The sequence below is a fragment of the Mustela putorius genome, unplaced genomic scaffold (assembly GCF_011764305.1).
Source record: "Mustela putorius furo isolate JIRA1106 unplaced genomic scaffold, ASM1176430v1.1 tig00003988_pilon_pilon_pilon, whole genome shotgun sequence".
NCBI lineage: Eukaryota > Metazoa > Chordata > Mammalia > Carnivora > Mustelidae > Mustela > Mustela putorius.
In genome coordinates this window covers 2943728-2967047 of record NW_025422127.1, presented here as the reverse complement: position 1 = coordinate 2967047, position 23320 = coordinate 2943728, and the positions used below count along the sequence as shown (strand labels likewise).

At 39.8% G+C, this 23320-nt stretch overlaps 1 protein-coding gene across 4 annotated transcripts in view; it reads right to left on the bottom strand.

Moving 5' to 3' along the window:
• OS9 (OS9 endoplasmic reticulum lectin) overlaps positions 1-15062 on the bottom strand; it is a 32201-nt gene extending 17139 nt beyond the window's left edge. For all 4 annotated transcript variants that reach the window (XM_004773252.3, XM_004773255.3, XM_013046171.2 and 1 more), the window contains exons 1-5: positions 14861-15062; positions 14268-14444; positions 13360-13423; positions 13154-13230; positions 12871-12969 (exon numbers count right to left, since the gene is read on the bottom strand). In XM_004773252.3, the coding sequence (XP_004773309.1) occupies positions 12871-12969; positions 13154-13230; positions 13360-13423; positions 14268-14444; positions 14861-15022 (579 nt within the window). In that variant the 5' untranslated portion in view covers positions 15023-15062. The remainder of the gene's footprint in view (positions 1-12870; positions 12970-13153; positions 13231-13359; positions 13424-14267; positions 14445-14860) is intronic.
• Between the last annotated feature and the right edge of the window lie 8258 nt (positions 15063-23320).

Here is a 23320-nt window from a genome sequence, read left to right as displayed (position 1 = left end):
AGGACATGGGGAGTTAGAGAGGAGAAGGGAGTTGGGGGAAATTGGAAGGGGAGGTGAATCATGAGAGACTATGGACTCTGAAAAACAATCTGAGGGCTTTGAAGGGGCAGGGAGTGGGAGGTTGGGGTACCAGGTGGTGGGTATTATAGAGGGCATGGAGTGCATGGAGCACTGGGTGTGGTGCAAAAATAATGAATAGTTATGCTGAAAATAAATAAAAAATAAATTAAAAAGATAAGCATAAATCTAAAATAAGTTCTCAAGCAAAGTTCAAGTAACAATGAAAATGGAAACACTGGATATGGACAGCTTTCTCCATGCATGATTAGGAAAGGAGAAAGTGAATGAAGCATCCTGCAATTTCTATTATACAAAGAGTTCTTATAAGTTTAGAAGAAAGAGAACAACAATCCATTAGGAAAATGAGCAAAGAAGTTGGGTGGTTGAAAGAAGAGTAAAGGCTGAAAGAGAAATGGCTCTTAAATAGCAGTAAGATTATTTACCTTTTCCTAAGATAAATGTAAGTTAAAATGATACCAAGAAAGCACTGCTTATCTGATGCCTATTTGATGACTGGCCAAAATCTACAAGTTTAAAAATACTCTGGGTTGGCAGAGCTGTAGGGGAACTGGCATTCTCATACATTGCTGGAGGCAGAGTAATTTACCTAAGCAGGGTAACTTGGCAGTATGTATCAGAATCACACACGTCTACTTCCAGGAATTTAACCTACATCTATTCTGTAGGTACAAGGTTATTCACTGTAGCACTTTTGTGTTAGTAAGACTCAAAACAACCTAAATGTCCATCAACAGGGAACTATTTAGTCAAATGAGAGCACAGTGTATAAGAGAATAATAGCAACTATAAAAAAGAACAAGAGTGGGGCGCCTGGGTGGCTCAGTCAGTTAAGCGTCCTCTTCTTAATTTCAGCTCAGATCATGATCCCAGAGTCCTGGGATTGAGCCCCAGATCCGGCTCCATACCCTGCAGAGAGTCTGCTTGAGGACTCTCTCTCTCCCTCTTCCTCTGCCCCTCCCCCTTCTTGCACTTTTTTCCTCTCTCTCAAATAAATAAATAAATCTTTAAAAAAAAAATAAAAAGAACAAGGGAGTGATGGGCAAAATGGGTGAAGGGAGCTAAAAGGTACAAACATCCAGTTATAAAATAAATAAGTCACAGGGATGTACAGCATGTGATTATATTTAATGATACCATATTACATATTTGGAAGTTGCCAAAAGAGTAGATCCTACAAGTTCTCATCACAAGAAAAAAAAAATTGTAATTGTATGGTTGACAGATGTTAACTAGACTTATTGTGGTGATCATTTTGCAATACATAAAATACTGAAATATTATATCATATACCTGAAACTAATATAATGTTATATGTCAGTTATACCTCAATAAAAAGACAAAAAGAAAAAAAAACAAGAAACAGGGAGGGAGGGAGGGAGGGAGGAAAGGAAGAAGAGGAAGCTATTTATATATGTATTTGGAAAGAGCTCGAAGATAAATGTTTGTATGAACATTGAAAAAAATCTCTGAGTCAGGGCACCTGGCTGGCTTAGTAGAGCATGTGACTCCCCATCATGGGGTCATGAATTTGAGCCCCACGTGGCGGTAGTTTACTTACAAATAAAATCTCTGAGGAGCACCTGGGTGACTTAGTTGGTTGAGTGCCCTAACTCATCCAGAAAAAGACAATCATCATTATGATCTCACTCATATGTAGAATTTAAAATAGTGGATTAAATAAATAAATAAATAAAACAGAGGATCATAGGGGAAGAGAGGGAAAAACAAAACAAAATGAAATCAGAGAGGGAGACAAACCACGAGAGACTCTTGATCACAGCAAACAAACTGAGCGTTGCTGGAGGGGAGGAGGATGGGGGAATGTGGTAACATTATGTTAATGTGGACATTAAGGAAGGCACATGATGCAATGAGCACTGGGTATTATATAAGACTGATGAATCACTGACCTCTACCTCTAAAACTAGTAATACATTATATGTTAATTAACTGAATTCAAATTAAAAAATACTGAAAAGAAAAAGAATTTTTTAAGTGTGGAAAAAAATTCAAGAAGCTTGGAAAAGAAACGAATAAACATAAGGAAGAAAGAAAGAAATAATAAAGATAAAATAATGATGTTATTGAAATAGTAAACAGAGTGGAAAAACAAAGTCAAAACGCAGCTCTTGGACTAATAGACAAATCTCTAGCAAGACAGATCAACAAAAAGAGAAAAGGCAAAGTCAATATTAGGAATTAAAAGGGGGACAGATCTATAAAAAGTGATTATTAAAAATAAAACATTATAATTCTATGTTAATATATTTGAAAATTTAGATAATTAAATAATGTCCTATGGAACTGTAACTTGTTAATGCTTCATGCATTAATACAAAAAATTCTTACCATTTAATAAATTAAATCAGTAGTAAAAACCATCCCCACAATACACAATGTACAGTATTGTGGTATACTGTGGTATACTGGGTATTGTGGTTTTAGAGAGTTCTCCCAAACTTTTAAAGAATAGATTAATTAAAAAAAAAAAAAAGAATGATTAATTCCTATCTCAGCAAATTGTTGCAGAGAACAAGGAAAGAGAGAAGCTTTTCAAGACATTTATGAAGCTAATATAACTTGATACAAAGACAAGACTAAAACAATACAAGAAAATTGTAGACCAATTCACTTATGAAAACAGCTATAAAAATCAATGAAAATATTAGGAAACTGAATATATCAAGGTATTAAGAATATTTCGAGGGGCACCTGACTGGCTCAGTTGGTAGAACATGGGATTCTTAATCTCAGGGTTGTCATTGGAATCCCATGTTGGGTGTAGAGATTACTTAAAAATAAAATCATAAAAAAATACCTTATGACCATGAATTATTCCATAAATCTAAGGGTAAAAAAAAATTTAAGAAAATGAATTAGCTGAATTCACCATATTAAAAAATAAAGATGAAAAACCATTTAACCATCTTGATACAGAAAAAATGTATTAAAATTCCACACCTACCCATGATGAAAATATTTCCCAAACTAGGAATAAAATGGATCTTTATTCACCTGATAAAGGGTGTCTACAAAAAGCCTACAGGAAAACATCATTTTAATAGTGTAACTTCAGGAATACTCCCTTTAAAGTCAGAACAAGCCAAGGATGCCCACCATAGCCACTTCTATTGTACTGCAGGTATAAGAAAAATAAAATATATAAGGATTAGAAAGGAAGAAACCAAAGTCTTGCTATTTGCAGATGACATAATTATTCACAGAGAAAATCCATGAGAACCTGCAAACTATTAGGAATGAGAGTCCAGTAAAGCTGTGAACATAAGATCAATATATAAAATTAATAATGTGACCATACCCCAGCAACACTCAATCAGAAAATGTCATTTTCAAAAGATGCCATTTACAGGGCACCTGGGTGACCCAGTCAGTTGAGCATCTGACTCTTACTTTCAGCTCAGGTCATGATCTCAGGGTCCTGGGATTCAGGCCTACATTGGGTTCAATGCTCAATGAGGGGTCTGCTAGAGATTCTCTCTCTCTCTCTCTCTCACTGCCCCCCCTCAAATGGATAAATCTTATCCATTTAATAAATAAAAAATAAATAAAAATAAAAAAATAAAAGATGCCATTTATAATAGCACCAAAAACTATAAGGTACCTGTATGCTTGAAACATTTGCCTACACACCAGACACAAATAAAAGCTATAAGATATCTAGAACTAACCTCACATGAGATATACAAAAGCTATCATAGAGAAAATTAAAGTCTTACTAAAGTACAAGGCAATAAGTAAATAGAAGTATACATTACATTCATGGTGAATGAACAGTCAATATCATAAAATACCCATTCTCTCCAAATTAATATAAAATTCAGGGTAATTCCAATTAAAATCCCCAAGAGTTTTTTCACAGAACTTGTCCAACAATCTCAGTTTTGAAATCTGAAGGGAAAAAATGCCCATTATCAGATATGAAGAGTTACTAAAAAGTTATAGTCCTTAAAACAATGTGGTATTGGTATAAGAATAGACAGACTAATGAAACAAAGGAGAAGCCAAGGAAATGCATATACACATATATGGCAACCTGATAAATGCCTGATGTGGCACTACAAAGTATGGGCTGCTCAATAAATGATGCTGTGACAGTCAGTTATCCAGATGAAAAATAGGTATATTTAGGTTCCAAGCTGACATGATATATTAAATTAATTTATTGAATTAAAGTCCAACATATGAGAAGAAAACTTCTATAATTTGAAAAATATAAACAGGAACTTTCCTATTAACAAAAGACATAAAATATACAAACTTTAAAGAAAAAGATTAATATTTTTAATCATATTGGAATTTTTAAAATTTTAAATTAAAAGTACATTGGCAATACATATGAACAAAAGAAAAAGACAGCTAAGATAGAGAGAATGTAGATGACCAAGGAAATAAATCTGGAATATATAAAGAATGCCTTCCTAACTCATTCTGTAAGGCTAGCACTACCCTGATTCCAAACCCAGACAAAGATATTACAAGAAAACTATAGACCAAGATCCCTTGTAAATACAAATGCAAAATTTCTCAACAAAATACTAGCAAACCAAATTAAGTACCATATTGAAAGCAACATGCATCATGATTTATGTGGGTTTTATTCCAGGAATGCAAAGATGGCCCAATATACAAAAATCAATCTGCATGCCGCAATACATCACATCAAGAGAATGAAGAAAAAAGCCTTATGATCATCTCAATTGATGTGAACAAAGCATTTGACAAAAGCCAACACACTTTCCTGATAAAAATCACTTCATAAACTAGGAATAGAAGATGATATCAACACAATAAAGGCCACAAAAGAAAACCCATAGCTAACATCATAATCAATGGTGAAAGACCAAAAGCTGTTCCACTAATAACAGGAACAAGATAAGGATGCTCACTTTATGCCACTTATTTTTTTTTAAAGATTTTATTTATTTATTTGAAAGAGAGAAATCACAAGTAGACAGAGAGGCAGGCAGAGAGAAAGAGAGGGAAGCAGGCTCCCTGCTGAGCAGAGAGCCTGATGCGGGACTCAATCCCAGGACCCTGAGATCATGACCTGAGCTGGAGGCAGCGGCTTAACCCACTGAGCCACCCAGGCGCCCCACTTTATGCCACTTCTATTTTACACGGTACTGGAAGTTCTAAGCAGAGCAATTAGGCAAGAAAAAGAAATAAAGGGCATTCAAATTGGAAAGAATGAAGTAAAATAAAATCATCTCTATTCATAGCGATATGATATTACACATAGAAAATCCAAAAGAACATACACACACAAAAAAACTGTTACAGCCAATAAATGCATTCAGGAAAGTTGCAGGATATAAAATCAACCTGCAAATATTAGTTGTATTTCTGTATATTTGTAATAAACAAGCTAAAAGGGAAATTTAAAAAAAATTTTCACTTACAATAGCATCAAAAAACAAACTACTTAGGATAAATTTATCCAAGGAGGTGAAAGACTTGCATATGGAAAATTACAAAATATTACAGAAAGAAATTATAGAAGATACAAATAAATGGAAAGACATCCTATGTTCATGGATTAGAAAACTTAAGATGGCAGTACTATACAAAGTGATCTACATATTCGATATAATCTCTATCCAAATCCCAATGGCCTTTAAAAACCCATTTTAAATTCATATAGAATCTCAAGGGATCTCATACACAGAACAATCTCAAAAAAAGAACAAAGTTGGAAGACTCAACACTTCCTAAATTCAAAACTTACTGCAAAGCCACAGCAATCAAAACAGTCTGTTGTCATTGGCATAGACAAACAGACCAATGGAGTAGAACAGAGCTCAGAAATAAACCCTAACATACTTGCTCATTTGACTTTCAACAAGGGTACTAAGATCATTTAAAAGGACAAGGATAGATTTAACAAATGGTTCCAGAAAAACTGGATATTTACATGCAAGTGAATGAAGTTGGATCCTTATCTTACTTTGTATACAAAAATCAACTCAAGGGATGCCTTCCTGGCTCAGTTGGTTAAGCACCTGCCTTTGGCTCAGCTCATGATCTTGGGGTCTTGCAATTGAGCCCTGCATGCGGGTCCTTGCTCAGGGAGCAGCCTGCTTCTCCATCTCCCTCTGCCCCTGCCCCCTACTTGTGCATTCTCTCTCTCTCTCAAATAAAGTTAAAAAAAAAAATTTTTTTAATCGACTCAACCATGACCTTGGAATAGGTAATGACTTCTTAAATATGAGGCCAAAAGCACAGGCAAAAAGAGAAAAAAATAGGCAAATTAGACCTCATCAGAACAGAAAATTGTTATGCATGAAAAAATACTATTAACAGAGTGAAAAAGCAGGGGGTGCCTGGTTGGCTCAGTTGGTAGAGCATGTGACTCTTGATCTCAGGGTCATGAGCTTAAGCCCCACATTAGGCATGGAGCCTATTAAAAAAGAGAGAGAGTAAAAAAGAAACCCACAGAATGGGAAAAAATACTTGCAAATCATGTATCTGACAAATGATTACTATCCAGACTATATAAAGAACTCCCCACAACAATTAAAAAAAATAGCCCAATTAAAAAATGGGAAAGGATTTAAATGGACATTTCTCCAAAGAAGATAAACAAATGGCCAATAAGTACATGGAAAGATGCTTAACATCATTTGTCATTAAGAAAATGAGAATCAAAACCACAATGAGATACCACTTCATACCCATTAGGATGGTTATTACAAAACACAGTAATAATAAGTATCAGAGAGGGTGTTGAAAAACTGGGAGTTTTTGTGCGTTGTTAATGGGAATGTATAGTGCAGCTGCTGTGGAAAACAATTTGGCAATTCCTTAAAAAGCTACACAAAGAATTACCATGAGGTATATTTCTGTCCTAGGTATATACCCAAAAAGAATTTCGAGCAGGGACTCAAAACACATGCTTATACACCAATGTTCATTGCAACATCATTCACAATAGCCAAAAGGTGGAAGCACCAAAATATCCACCCACTGATAGATGAACAGATAGGCTAAATACCATATACACATACAATGGAATATTACCAAATGTTCCACAAAAGGAATATGCTATAAAAAGAAATAAGATTCTGATACATACCACAACATGGATGAACTTTGAAAACATTATGCTCAGTGAAATAAGCCAGACACACACAAAAGGGCTAATATTGTGTGATTCTACTTATATGAGGTACCCAGAACAAGCAAATTCATAGAGACAGAAAGCAGAACAGAGAGTGGGGAAGGGGGAGAAATGCAGAATTATTTCTTAATGGGTATAGAGTTTGGGATGATGAAAAAGTTACGTAAATAGTGGTAATAGGTGTACAACATTGTTAATGCAGTTAATGCCACTGAATTGTACACCTAAAAATTGTTAAAATTGTTAAAATATCCATTTTGCCATAACCTAAAAAATAATAAAAATAAATGAATACCTACACATTAAAAAGACATTGAAAAAATAGGCAATGCACCAAACTCACCAATAAAATATGCATTCCTGATAACTCCGTTATTCTACTTCTAGGTTTTTACCTCAGACAAACTCTTGCACACTCACAATGACCTACATTGCAGCACTGTGTGTAAGAGCATTTGAGTTGAAACCCAACCATTCCTTAGTAGAGGGATAGTAAGTAAACAATGAAACACAACACAGCCATCAAAATCATTGAACTAGATCTCCATGTCATGTCACAGAACAGCAAACATTGATTAGTGAAAAAGCAAGTTTATACCACTAACGTATAATTTTAAAATACAAAACAATATGTATTGTCTATGATATGTGTACAACTAATAAAAGTACAAAGCATGCATGGGGATGGTTGTGGTTGTTTCTGGCAAGGAGGGAGAGGAAAGAAATGAAAGGGAGGGCTTTAACTGTATCATTAGCATTTTGTTCCTTTCTGATGGCAAAATGTTAACATCTGTTTCCCTTGGCAGTGGATATATGGGTCTCTAGGACATTATTTTCTGTAAGTTTGAAATGTTTCATAATTAGAAATTAGAAAAGGAAACATCTTAGATCTCTGTGAAATCTTAACATAAGAATTGAGATGGGGATTCAAATTTGTTTAATTCAAGGTGGCTAGTCATTCCCAAACTCCACCGGGACAGCACTTTTACCAAACACCATGCACACTACTCCTACCCAGGAGACATTGGGAAGACTGAACTTCACAGTGGTTGGCCTGGAGGGGGGAAGTTTACTCAATCACGAAGGCAATGAACTTGGGTGGTCTATCAGGATATAAGAACTAAAAAATGAGAAACAGCCAAACAGGAATGCCCTCAACTGTCTGCCACTAAAACCTCCAGATTCCTCAACAAGTCATTTCTGTGACGACCCTACATACACTCAGGGTAACTGCTCCTGTGTTCCCTATCCCGGCCCTGCCCACATTCTCTTCCCCATCATTCTCCTGTGACTCAGTATCTCCTTTCTGCCAGGTCCACCCAACATCATTTACATATGCTCCCATCTTTAAGTGGTACTTAAAACAAAGTACCACTCTCCCCAACCTCATAATCCCTCTAACTAGGGCTCGCCTTTCACTTCCCCCTCACACTCAGACTTCTTCCACATCTTCACCTGAAACTGCTGTAGCAAAGATCACCGATGACCTCTGCTCTGTAGCAAAGATCACCAATGACTCTGGGAGTAGAGGACTTAAACTTTTCATCTGGTTCCCATGCCAATGGTCTGAATTTTCATTTCCTTGTGCATGCATACTTTGCTTTTATTAAAATTCCCATGATCACCTACAAGCAGTTTTCAATTCTCTTCCCTGAAGGTTCAGATGCAACTGTTGCCATGGACCAGTCCCTCCTTAGGTTGCATCGCTGTATCTCCTTTGTGACCCCTTCTTCTCAGCAGAGCCCCCCTTCGGCCCATGCTTTCAACAATGGCTTTCTTAACATCCTGTTCCACTTTTCTCACTATTTACTGTTTCTTTGGGAGGATTTTACCCAGACCCTGACTCCAATTATAGCCAATATGTTAATGACTCCCAGCCCCCTGGGTTCAATTTGGATCTGTCTCCTGTGATCCAGACCCACAGATACAACAGCCTCCTCAGAAATCTCTTGAGTCTTCAGCCACCAAAATCATCATACTCAACACCAGAACCATCCTTTTCCTTCACCAGACCTATCCTCTTTCTACTATACCTAACTCAGTAACAGGAACCACCATCCAGTTGCTCAAGCCAGAAACCCAAGAATCCTACTCTAGTGACTCTGTCCTCTAAATCTCCTCTGGAGTTCACATTTCTTCATTCCTGGGCCACCTTCTTTTCTCACCTGGATTGCTGCAACCACCTCCTAACTGGCCTCCAACCATTTGCTACACTCCAGCCAGAGTGAGCTTTCCAAACCAAAATTGGATATGTCATCATTCTGCTTCAAATATTTCCCTGGCTTACCCCTTGGTTCTGATTGTCCAAACTCCTCAACATAGATACAGAAAGTCAGAGCTTTCTGACGTATAAACTGTCCCCTAACATTTGCTTAGCCTCACCTCCCACACTCCCTGCCTGCAATTCTCTCCAGTCACCGTGAATAGGAATCAATTGTCCCTTGCCTCCAGGCCTTTGGCACCTACCATACCTGCCACCTTCAATGCCCTCTTCCTTCTCCCACTCCTCTACCACTGCTAGACTAACTCCTCAGCCTTCAACTCTCAGTTCAAAGGTTACATTCTCCAGAAAGCTTTCCCTTTACCTAGACTTGGCCATTTCTTTTACTGTGCGGCCTCCTACAATATTTACTTCACCAGTCAGTCTTTATCCTGCTTGTTGTGGCTGTTTATTTAATGTCTGTCTCCTGAGAGCAGGACTCGGTCTCTCAGTCACCATTTTATCCCCAGTTTCTATTACAGTGCTTGGCACAAGACATCTCTTCAATAAATGAGAGGAAAATGCAGTCTTTGCCCTTGGTTCTTAGCCTACTGAAGCTACAAATAATAATAAAGAAAGAGGGGAGCGTGGGTGGCTCATTTAAGCATCTCACTCTTGATCTCAACTCAAGCCTTGATCTCAGGGTTGTGAGTTCAAGCCCCACACTGGGCTCCATGCTGGGAATGGAGCCTACTTAAAAACAATAATATAAAGTAAGTGCTATAATAGATTATATACGTGTGTAAATGCTTGTGGGTTGTATGGTCTGAATGTTTATGTCCCCCTAAACATCTATGCCCAATGAAATGGTATTAGAAAGTAGAACCTTTGGGAAGTGCTTGGGTTATAATGGTGGAACCTTCACGAATGGGATTAATGCTCTTATCAAAGAGTTCCCTAGCCCCTTTCACCTGTGAGAATAAACAAGTCTACAACCTGAAAGAGGGCCCTCACCACACCACAGTGGCACACCGATCTCTGACTTCCAGGTTCCAGAACTGTAAGAAAAAAATTTCTGCAGATAAGTTACTCAGTCTGCAGTATTTTCTTTTAGCAGCCCGAATAGATTAAGCCATGAATATATGTGGACGTAGATATATGTATATGAATGCTAACTAGAGGCGCCTGGGTGGCTCAGTCAGTTAAACGTCTGCCTCAGGCTCAGGTCATAATCCCAGAGTCCTGGGATTGAGCCCCGCATCAGGCTCCCAGCTCAGTGGGAGGTCTGCTTCTCCCTCTCCCAATCCCCCTGCTTGTGTTCCCTCTCTAGCTGTCACTCTCTCTATTAAATAAATAAAATCTTTTTTAAAAATGCTGAAGAAACCATCTGGATTAGCCAAAAAAGTTCACATGAGATAAATGACATTTGAACTGCCTTATCACTTGTTCAACAAATAATTTCTGGGCACCTTCTTGGTGCCAGGCACCGTTCCAGGCACCAAGGATATAGCAGAAAATAAGACAGACAAAAAATCTAAAAAAGTAAAGTCCCTGCCTTCCTGGAGCTTATTCCAGTTGGGAAGACTGAGAGAGATATTAAACTCAAACAAATAAGATAACTTCAGGAAATGATACATGCTTTCAAGAATATAAAACACTGGGGCGCCTGGGTGGCTCAGTGGGTTAAAGCCTCTGCCTTCGGCTCAGGTCATGATCCCAGGGTCCTGGGATCGAGCCCCGAGTCGGGCTCTCTGCTCAGCAGGGAGCCTGCTTCCCCTTCTCTCTCTGCCTGCCTTTCTGCCTACTTGTGACCTCTATCTGTCAAATAAATAAATAAAATCTTTAAAAAAATTTTTAAAAAGAATATAAAACCCTGTAGGTGTTTACCAGTAAGGGGACAGAAGGATGGGTGTGTTCTGTGTGCCTACTTTAGGGCTCCCTGTGCAGGTGTCACAGAGATATATAACCTTAATGAGGGGATGGAACCAAGCACCTGCAGATCTGGAGGAAGCTTTAGGCAGAGGAAACAACAAGACCCATTGATTCACAGAACAGAAAGTAGGCCAGCGGGGCAGAAGCACAATGAGTATTTATAGCTCCAGCCCAGACCTCATCCCTGAACTCCAGAATCACAGAGCCAACTACCAACTGGACATCACCACTGAAGGTTTATATCATTTTGACTTTTATATGTCTAACACCTACCTGCTTTCCCCTCCAAACCCATTCCTTCCCATTTTAGTAAATGACAGTTGCATTGTTCCAGCTGCTCAAACTAAAAATCCTGGAGTCATACTTGACTCCACCCCATATCTAATCCATCAGCAAATCTTATTGGCTCCACCTTCAAAATATATCCAGAATCTGAGGTCTTCCCACCACCTCCACGGCCACCCCAGTCTTGTTGAAGTATTTGGATGTTAGCCTTTGTGCAAGGCGGAATCACTGAAGGTTTCCCAAGACTGGACAGAGAAGTGACACTTGCCATAGAGGTGTTATGGGAGTCAACTCACACCAGTTCACAACAGCCAACTGGTAAATGTTCAGGATATGTTGCAAGATGGTTGACATCAGAGTGACAGCATGAATTTGGCCATGGTAGGAATATTTATACCACAGATATTGGCAAACCTGACAAATCAAGGCTCCCCCCTCCCCACCTCCAACTCTATCCTGGTGACCAGGATAGAGTCAACAACTACCAGAACACAAATGCATGTGAAAATCTGTATTACAGAAAGATAATTCGTGTGTGGTCAGGTGTGTAATTCTGTTCTCTGTAGGTGGTTATGTTTGTGAATACACATTAGAAGCACCTGAAGAACCTTTCCCACCATACATCCACCTGCTTGCCTGAATTCAATTAAGGACCACTAGATCAGGAACACCTGTTAAGAGGCTGCTGGCAGTGATGCAGGTGAGAGATGAAGGTGCCAAGCACAGGAAAGAAGAAAGTGGTCAGAGAAATCTAAACAGAGAATGAACAGGCTTTGTCATTTATTCTGAGAAAACTAGATTCCTTTCCTTCACACTGCTCCTCAGTTTGTAGTTACAGACATTTCTGTAACTACATGTCTTAACATGTCTTCCTGTCTAGACTGAGGGCAGAGGCTGCATGTTTGCTGACCACTGTGTGCCCAGAGCAGAGCCCGGTGCCTACACCAGTACCACCTCACTGACAAGTCCCTCCATGAAGAAAGGAAGAGTCAGAAATGACGCTTAGGTGATAGGAGAAGAAACATGGAAAAAAACAAACAGGCGTAGCTAGGGGATCCGAGGGAAGGATTTGGGAAGTGTTGACTTTAAGTGCCTCAGAATATCCAGCTACCAGCTGGAAAAGGAGTCTTAAACTTAAGAGTTTTGGGTCTGGAGGAGACCTTCTGGAGTCTAACATGCAACCCTGCCCTCCTCCCTTAAAATCTAAATTGCCAACTTCCCTCCTGAGACTCACCCGAACCTCCGCCTCCCGTGGCCTCCCGTTGAGGTCGCACTTGGATCCATTGCCATAGGTCTGGCTGTGGTAGCGTTTCAGGCGATGCTGCTTGGAGGCCTGGGGAGGACATTAAGAAGGAGGGTGGGGGCAGAAGAAAGACCGCAAAGAGGAAGAATGGCACTTTGTCCTAATGGCCACCAAGCCCCAAGCAATATGTCAGCTAATTCCGCCCCTCCTCTTCTGATCAGGGCTTAGTCTACAGCCAGGACCCCATTCTCTCCCAATCCCAGACCCCTGCCACCTTGGCTGTCTCATCATCCCAGTCGAAGGCCGATTGGTAATAGCCGAGATAGAGGACTTCACCTTTGATCTCTGAATCTACGAGAGAAATCACAGTGGAGCACCATTACTCCCTTCTAAGAGGACCAAGAGGGAAGGGGACTGGGAGGGCAGGTCACCTTCCATGACGTGGTGCTGAGGGCTTAGGGAAAATGTAGCGTGAGTCACCTTCCATGTGGTACTGCTGGATGTGGCGTCCATAACAGAATTCATACGTCCACCAGTCCTTGGTCTGACAATAAAAAATGAACAATCAAGGGGATAGAGTGCAGCTGTCTCTGCTTGGAACCTGAATCTCTCCTGGCTCCAAGACACATAACCTTTCAACTACTTCTCCTCCCACCTACTTCCGCACTCCATTCTCCAGATTCTCAGAGAGGAGCAAGGGCTGCTTTCCTTCTGTGACTGGAGAAATACCTCTAGGGTATGTTTTATACCTGTAGTCTTTCCACTCCCTTTCTAAAAAATTTTTTTAAATCCTCTTTCTTATCAAGATAAGAAATCATGATATCCTTGAAGCACTCAGACCAGGAAAATACAGAATATTCAAATACTAATTGAACTTCTACAACATTCCTTGTGCTGTTCTAGCCACTGGGGATACAGCCATGAACAAGATAAATTCTCTGACCTCATGGACTCACATTACAGAGCAAAATTAAATGAACTGATGATTCAGTTGATAAGATGATTTCAGATCATGAAAAATGCTATGATGAAAATAAAAAAGGATACTGGGCAGAGAGTGACAGGGGCAGGGGGTGACTTTACCAGAAAGGCATCTCTAAGACAGTGTCCTTACTACCCACACTGACTCTCCTCAGGCACCTCAGTCTTGGCTTAAGTATTACTCTACAATCTTCTATCCTAACCCTCCTCTACATTCAGCAAAGTGTCATCAGTAGTTGCAAGATTCTTTGCTTCTTTCCTGTCTGTACAATATGTCTGCTCCCCTAATGGCCTTCTTAACTCTCCCGAGGTCCTCTCAATCCCTCTTCATTCATGGGCACTCTGGCTCCCAGATAGATAGCCAGCTCCCAAGCCCTCATTCCACCCCCGCCCCCAACCCCTTTCACCTTCAGCAGGCAAGGAGCATCTTTCATTGGGCTCAACAACTCAGGGATCCCAGGCCCTCGGTAAGCAGGTGCCTCCTCCTCCCTTTCACGCTGGAAGTGAATAGCTCCAGCTGGCAGGCGACATTCATAGCGCTGTTTGTACTTAGAGGAGACAATCACCACGTCGGAAGCTTGGCTCTGGGAAAGAAGGGAGGATGGGGGGTGGGCAGGGAGGCAAACAGAGGCTGGGATTAGAGAGAACAACGAGACCCCTCTTCGGATCCTGGGGAAGAGCCCAGTCAAGTCAGAATGAGCCACCAGTCCTCCAGCTGTGTTTGGCGGGTGAGGGGAGAGAGCCCTCCCACTTCTTGCGGGGCGGAGTCTGGGTGCTCTGATCAGGAACTGAAGCTGACAGCGGGAAGCCCCACCCCTCCCAGTCCCTAACCCCAGGGGAATGGGTCTCAATCAATGAGCCTTAAGAGTCATCGTAAAACTCCTACCTACTCTTCCCAATTCTTCTTAGGCTACCGCTGCAGACTCCACAGCTGCCCTTCTTCCTCCACCTTTTCCCTCTTTCCCTTGCCCCAGACCCTGGCCACTCCACGCCTCCTCACCTGCCCTCCCATGACAGGCAATGGCAGGATCTCGATCCCATAACGCATCTCACTCAGCTCCTCTAGATTCAGGCTGCCGACACCGCCAGTCAGACTTGCGGGTAATAGGATCCCCAGAAGCAGCAGCCACAACAGACTGGACAGCAGCGTTTCCGCCGCCATCTTTCGTTCACCTTCTTACCCAGAGCAGCTCCTTCCGCCCTAAACCTGGCAGCGGCCTCACCCCGCCCATGAACGCCGCAAGGTCTCATTGGCTGGACAGCCTATCCCTCTCACCTACTCTGTTCCTATTTGTAAACATGGTCACGAAGCCCAGGGGGAGGCGGACCACGATGGCAAGCAAAACCGCTTACTGCTCCTGATTGGCCAGAGGCCAACCAATTATCGACGAGATCAGACCCCCTCCCGGCCTCTCCGGTAGCCAGAGAGGCACGGGCTAATGCGCTGGCTCTTTGAAGTACTTTTTCTCTCTTCTCTCTCTCTCTCTCTTTCTCTCTCTCTCTCTCTTTTCCTTTCCCTCTCCCTCTCCCTCTTTTTAGACGTTTCTTGCATTGTAGACTGCTTCCGCCAGGTGGAGGATTGAAACCAATGGGTGAGAAGCCAATGGGTGAGTGCACGCAAAACCCATGAAAGTTACTTAATACTTGTTGCAAAACAATTATGTAAAAACATTCCTCTTTTCACATATGCATACAGCTTTAGGGCAGTCTGGTAATCAGTTCAAAACCTTTCTACGCGATCCTATACTTGTCTTCCAAAAAAAAATTACCCTAAAGAAATAACAGTGGTGGGGCATCTGGGTGGCTCAGTGGGTTAAAGCCTCTGCCTTCAGCTCAGGTCATGATCCCAGGGTCCTGGGATCGAGCCCCACGTCGGGCTCTCTGTTCTGTGGAGAGCCTGCTTCCTCCTCTCTCTCTGCCTGCCTCTCTGCCTACTTGTGATTTCTCTCTGTGTGTCAAATAAATAAAATCTTTAAAAAAAAAAAAAAAGAAAAGAAAGAAATAACAGTGGCATCCAGTTAAAGACTGGGGTTGGGGTTGGGGTGGGGGGAAAATTCCCGTGTTATCCTCCAGGCCCAGAAAGGGAAAGGAGACCACAGCAGCAATATTTTAGAAGCTAGAAAACAAATGGAGGAATGGTAACAGGCTTAGCAAACCCGGGAAATTTATTCCTAAACAAAGAGCATGAATATACTTTTGGAAAAACTCCTCTGGGGAATGTGACCAGTCCAAAAGACAAATCCCAAAGATACTTTCATCAGGGTTCTCTTAACGAAATAGACGAAAGAATCCTACAGTTAGGCCTTTGGCCCGCATGTCCCAGCTCTCATAGGTCTTACCAACTTTTTACTGTCCCCGCTCTAAAATAAAAGCAGGCAGCCAAGGATCATTAGACATTTAAGGAAATCCTTTAATATACAAGAAAAAAACCAAGCAGACAAGAAAAAAAAAGCAATTTAAGATTTTATTTATTTTGACAGAGATCACAAGTAGGCAGAGAGGCAGACAGACAGAAAGGAGGAAGCAGGCTCCTTGCCGAGCAGAGAGCCTGATACGGGGCTGGATCCCAGGACCCAGAGATCATAACCTGAGCTGAAGGCAGAGGCTTTAACCCACTGAGCCACCCAGGCACCCAAAAAAAAAAAAAAAGCAATTTAGAAGAAACAGAAATTACAAGGGAGAGGGGTCCCGGGTGGCTCAGTTGGTTAAGTGTCTGCCTTGCCTCAGGTCATGATCTCTGGGTCCTGGGATCAGGCCCCACATGGGGCTCTTCGCTCAGCAGGAGTCTGCTTCTCCCTCTCCTTCTCCCTCTCCCTCTGTGCACTCTCACTCTCACTTTTATTTATAAATAAATAAAATCTTAAAAAAGAAAGTGCAAGGGAGAAAAACTTTAAAATAAGACAAACCAAAAAAATGCATCATTAATATCCTCAGAGAAATAATATATTATATCCATAAAATAACAACAGGAAGCTATTTTAAAAAGTAATTACTATGACCTGGTGATTTATTGACCTGTACCCCTGGGGCTAATAATACATTATATGTTAATAAAAAAGAAAAAAATTATTTTAAAAATGTAATTACTATGAAGATAAGCAAAAAGAGCTCTTGGAAATCAAAATTATGATAGCAGAAACAAAAATTCAATAGAAAGAATGGGGAGTAAAATTGAAAACAAATTTCCTCTACTTAAGGAAATCAATAAAAATTAGAGGATCAGCCCAGAAGGTTGAATATCTGAATAATGGGAGTTGTAGAAAGACAAAGAATCAGAAGGGAAGAAACAATTAAATCAGTTATTCAAAAGTATGCCCCTGAAATGAACAACTGAGACTCTAAATTATAAGGGCACACTATCCAGCAAAACAAATCAGACAAGACAAGACAAATCACTATTCAGCAAAACAAATCACACCAAGACACATCATTATAGAATTTCTGAACACTGGACACAGAAATAATTCTAAAAGCTTCCAAAGAGAAAGAACAAGTTGCATACAAGGATCAAAAATCAGAGCAGGGTGGTTTGCCTGAGTGTCTCAGTAGGTTAAGCATCTGCCTTTGGCTCAGTTCAGGATCTCAGGGTCCTGGGATCAAGCCCTGCATTGGGCTCTCTGCTTAGCAGGGAGCCTCCTTCCCCCTCTCTCTCTGCCTACTTGTGATTTCTCTCTCTGTTGAGGAGATAAATAAAATCTTTAAAAAAAATCAGAATGGGGCACCTGCGTGGCTCAATCAGTTAAGCATCTGACTTCAGCTCAGGTCATGATCTCAGGGTTTGGGAATCAAGCCCCACATTGGATTTTGCCCTCAGCAGGGAGTCTACTTATCCCTCTGTTCTTCCCCCCATCTCGTGCTCTTTCTCTCAAAAAAAAAAATAAATAAATAAAATATTTTTTAAAAGTCAGAACAGCATTAGGCTTACCAATTCAACCAAACTGTAAGGTAGAAGGCAATGGAAAAATGCCCTAAGGACTACAGATATTGTAATTGTCTGACACATATTATGAAATAATCATGCTTACTGAAAGAAATAAAAGAACACTGAAAGTACGTCAGAAAACAGAATGATCTAACATTTAAAATAGTTTCTAGAAATGAAAAGGCAAAGTTTTAAATTAAAAATTGAATAGATTAGTAGTTTTAAGAAGCAATTATTCTTCATAGAAGAATTCCAGCTAATAAATGCAGAAGGAATAATAAACTGTCATTACGTTGCAGTTCTAATGAATTAATTTAGGCAATAGTCATTAATGACTGTCAGAAATATTATATAAGAAGCTTATAGGTGAATCAAGCCCATACCATGTGCATACACTGATAACTTAACATCATGAAAAGAGAAACAATAAAACATTATGTGCTTTTTTTTTTTTTTTTTTTGACAGAGAGAGATCACAAGTAGGCAGAGAGGCAGGCAGAGAGAGAGAGAGAGAGGAGGAAGCAGGCTCCCCTCTGAGCAGAGAGCCCGACGTGGGACTCGATCCCAAGACCCTGAGATCATGACCTGAGCCAAAGGCAGCGGCTTAACCCACTGAGCCACCCAGGTGCCCCCATTATGTGCTTTCTTAATGGGATACAATAGGAACCACAGAGCATTATCTAGGAAGGATCCTTGCAAAAAAAAAAAAAAAACCAAAACTGTAAATATAACTATCAGCTTACAGAAGTATAAGAAGTAGGAGATTATATTAAACAACACCATTAGGAATATAACCAGGAATAAAATAGAATGAATGCCTCAGTTTCTTCAACAAAAACATGCAAGGAAAAATGGGGAGAGGGGAGAACTGTTATGGAATAAAAGAGGCTTAAGAAATATATCAACTAGGGGGCCTGGGTGTCTCAGTTGGTTAAGTGTCTGACTCTTGGTTTTGGTTAAGGTCATGATCTCAGGGTGATGAGACTGAGCACCATGTTGGACTCCACACTCAGCAGGGAGTCTGCTTGAGATTTTCTCCCTCTGCCTTTCTCCCTGAGCATACATCTCTGGCTTGCTCTCTCTCTGTTTAGTAAATGAATAAATCTTAAAAAAAAAAAGGAAATATATCAACCAAATATAATATAGACTTTGTTTGTGTTCTGAATCAAATTATCTGTAGAAAAATTTTTATGAACTCATTAGGAAAATTTGGACACTTGTTGGATATTATATAATAGCAAGGTATCATTGTTAATTTGTTGGATGCAATAATGACGTTATGATTTTTTAACTTTTTTTTATTAACATATAACGTATTATTAGCCCAGGAGTACAGGTCTGTGAATCGCCAAGTTTACACACTTCACAGCACTCACCATAGCAGATGTTATGGTTTTGTAAAAAAAAAAAAAAAAAAAAATTGTCCTTATCTCTTAGAGATACATACTCATGTACTTACCAATGAAATGGTATAATGTCTAGCATTTGCATTAAAATAATTCTCTGGGAGTCTGAGAGAAATCGTTGGGGGGAGACATGAAATAAATTGACCGTATTTTATAATAGTTGAAGCGGGATGATAAGTACATGGAGACTCATTTTACTTTACTTTTGATTGTAAATTTTCTTTTAAAAAACTCAAAAAGCAGGCACCTGGGTGGCTCAATTGGTTAAGCAGCTGCCTTCGGTCAGGTCATGAACCTAGGGTCCTGGGACTGAGCCCCACATCGGGTTCCTTGTTCAGCAGGGAGCCTGCTTCTCCCTCTGCCTGCCACTCCCCTGGCTTGTGCTTGCTCTCTCCCTACCCCCATGTCAAATAAATAAATAAAATGTTGGAAGGAAGGAAGGAAGAAAGGAATTATAAACAAAAAATAAAAAAATTTTAAAAACCTCAAGGGGCGCCTGGGTGGCTCAGTGTTTTGCGCCCCTGCCTTTGGCTCAGGTCATGATCCTAGGATCCTGGAATGGAGCCCACATCTGGCTCTCTGCTCAGCAGGGAGCCTGCTTCCCTCTCACTCTGCCTGCCTGTCTGCCTACTTGTGATCTCTGTCAAATAAATAAATAAAATCTTAAAAAAAAATGAAAAACAAACAAACAAAAACCCTCAAAAAGCAGTTTGGATTCACCTGAAAATAGAATTAGTGAACAAGAAAATAGACTGGAAGAAGTTATTCAGGCTGAAATACAAAGCAATAAAGAGAGGAATATGAAAGAGACAATAAGACATACAGAGAGTAAAGTGGGAAATATAACTAATTGGAACTCAAGGAGAAAAAGAGAATGAAGCAAAAGTAACACTTGAGCATTTTCCAGAACTAATGAAATATACAAATCTACAGATTCAAAAGGCCTAATGAATTTCAAGCAGAATAGATGAAAAAAAAATCTATTCACAGACATATCACAGTAAAACTGAATAACACTAAAGAAAACCAGAAGATCTTAAAATCATCCAGAGTGTGGGTTATCTGGTGTATGCATTTATCAAAACTCTTTGACCAAAACAAACAAACAAACAAAAAAAACCCCTACTCTTTGATCTACAACATATAAGTCCTGTATATGTAAATTTTACCACGATAAAAATAAAATTAGATGAAAAGCAACCAGAGAAACAGATTGCCTTCATTGAGCTGACTTCTCAATGGCAATAAAAGCCAGAAGACAATAGATGGTATCTCAGTATGATGAAAGAAAATAATTTCCACTAAGAATGGTATGGCCAGTGAAAATTCATCTCAATAATGAGGGCAAAATACAATATTTTCAAATCAAACAGAAACAAAAGCCCAGGAGATTTACAATCATCGGGGTCTCATTAAGGAAAATTCTAAAAGATGTATTTCAGGCAAAAGAACAAAGATTCTTGATGGAAAGTCTGAGATGTAAGAAAGAATGAATTGGAGAATAGGTAAAAATCTTGCATGATCATTGGCAGTAAAAAACAATACTAAAATCTTCTGGGAGTATAATAACTATTAAGATAGAATGAAAACACATCAAAACAACAACCTATACATTGGGAGGTCAATGATTAAAATTAAATTGATCAGACAACAAGGACAACAAGGTATCCAAATTGACAATGAAGACATCAAACTTCCTCTATTCGCAGATGACATGATTCTTTATATGGAAAACCCAAAAGACTCCACCCCAACTCATACAGCAATTCAGCAATGTGGCAGGATACAAAGTCAATGTACAGAAATCAGTGGCTTTCTTATACACTAACAATGAAAATACAGAAAGGGAAATTAGAGAATCAATTCCATTTACTATAGCACCAAGAACCATAAGATACCTGGGAATAAACCTACCCAAAGAGGTAAAGGATATGTACTCGAGGAACTACAGAACACTCATGAAAGAAATTGAAGAAGACACAAAAAGATGGAAGACCATTCCATGCTCTTGGATCGGAAGAATAAACATTGTTAAAATCTCTATACTGCCTAAAGCAATCTATACTTTTAATGCCATTCCGATCAAAATTCCACCGGTATTCTTCAAAGAGCTGGAGCAAATAATCCAAAAATTTGTATGGAATCAGAAGAGACCCCGAATCGCTAAGGAAATGTTGAAAAACAAAAATAAAACTGGGGGCATCATGTTACCTGATTTGAAGCTTTATTACAAAGCTGTGATCACCAAGACAGCATGGTACTGGCATAAAAACAGACACATAGACCAGTGGAACAGAGTAGAGAGCCCAGATATGGACCCTCACCTCTATGGTCAATTAATCTTCGACAAAACTGGAAAAAATATACAGTGGAAAAAAGACAGTCTCTTCATTAAGTGGTGCTGGGAAAACTGGACAGCTATATGTAGAAGAATGAAACTCGACCATTCCCTTACACCGTACACAAAGATAAACTCAAAATGGATAAAAGACCTCAACGTGAGACAGGAATCCATCAGAATCCTAGAGGAGAACATAGGCAGTAATCTCTCCCATATCAGCCACAGCAACTTCTTTCAAGATATGTCTCCAAAGGCAAAGGAAACAAAAGCGAAAATAAACTTTTGGGACTTCATCAAAATCAAAAGCTTCTGCACAGCAAAGGAAAGAGTCAAAAAAAACAAAAAAAACAAAGAGGCAACCCACAGAATGGGAGAAGATATTTGCAAATGACAGTACAGACAAAAGGTTGATATCCAGGATCTATAATGAACTGCTCAAACTCAACACACACAAAACAGACAATCATATCAAAAAGTGGGCAGAAGATATGAACAGACACTTCTCCAATTAAGACATACAAATGACTATCAGACACATGAAAAAATGTTCATCATCACTAGCCCTCAGGGAGATTCAAATTAAAACCACATTGAGATATCACCTTACACCAGTTAGAATGACCAAAATTAGCAAGACAGGAAACAACATGTGTTGGAGGGGATGTGGGGAAAGGGGAACCCTCTTACACTGTTGGTGGGAATGCAAGTTGGTGCAGCCTCTTTGGAGAACAGTGTGGAGATTCCTCAAAAAATTAAAAATAGAACTTCCCTATGACCCTGCCATTGCACTACTGGGTATTTACCCCAAAGATACAGATGTCATGAAAAGAAGGGCCATCTGTACCCCAATGTTTATAGCAGCAATGGCCACCGTCGCCAAACTGTGGAAGAAACCAAGATGCCCTTCAACGGACAAATGGATAAGGAAGATGTGGTCCATATACACTATGGAGTATTATGCCTCCATCAGAAAGGATGAATACCCAACTTTTGTAGCAACATGGATGGGACTGGAAGAGATTATGCTGAGGGAAATAAGTCAAGCAGAGAGAGTCAATTATCATATGGTTTCATTTATTTGTGGAGCATAACAAATAGCATGGAGGACATGGGGAGTTAGAGAGGAGAAGGGAATTGGGGGAAATTGGAAGGGGAGGTGAATCATGAGAGACTATGGACTCTTAAATACAATCTGAGGGGAATGAAGTGGCGGGGGGGTGGGAGGTTGGGGTACCAGGTGGTGGGTATTATAGAGGGCACGGATTGCATGGAGCACTGGGTGTGGTGCAAAAATAATGAATACTGTTATGCTGAAAATAAATAAAAAATAAATTAAAAATAAATTAAATTGTTCCAGTTTTCTTGTATTGTCTACAAGGAGGATGTGCTGATTATCCTATGTCTTCCAAGCTTCACATCCACCATTCTATCACAATCCACTGTGATTCTATATATCACAGTGATGCTGGAATTACTATTCTGAAAAATGTTTTATTTTTTAAGTAGACTTTACTTTTTAGAGAAGTTTTAGGTTCACTAAAAAACTGAACATGAAGTACAGAGTTCCCATATAACCCCTGTTCTCACACGTGAACAGCCTACCCTACTATCAACATCCCACACCAGAGTGGTACACTTGTTACAGTGAACCCATCTGACACATCACTATCACTCAAAATTCACAGTTTACACTGGTGTTCACTCTTGGTGTTGTAAATTCTATGAATTTGGCAAATGAATAATGACATAAATTTACAGTAATAGTCTCATGCAGAATAGATTCACTGTCCT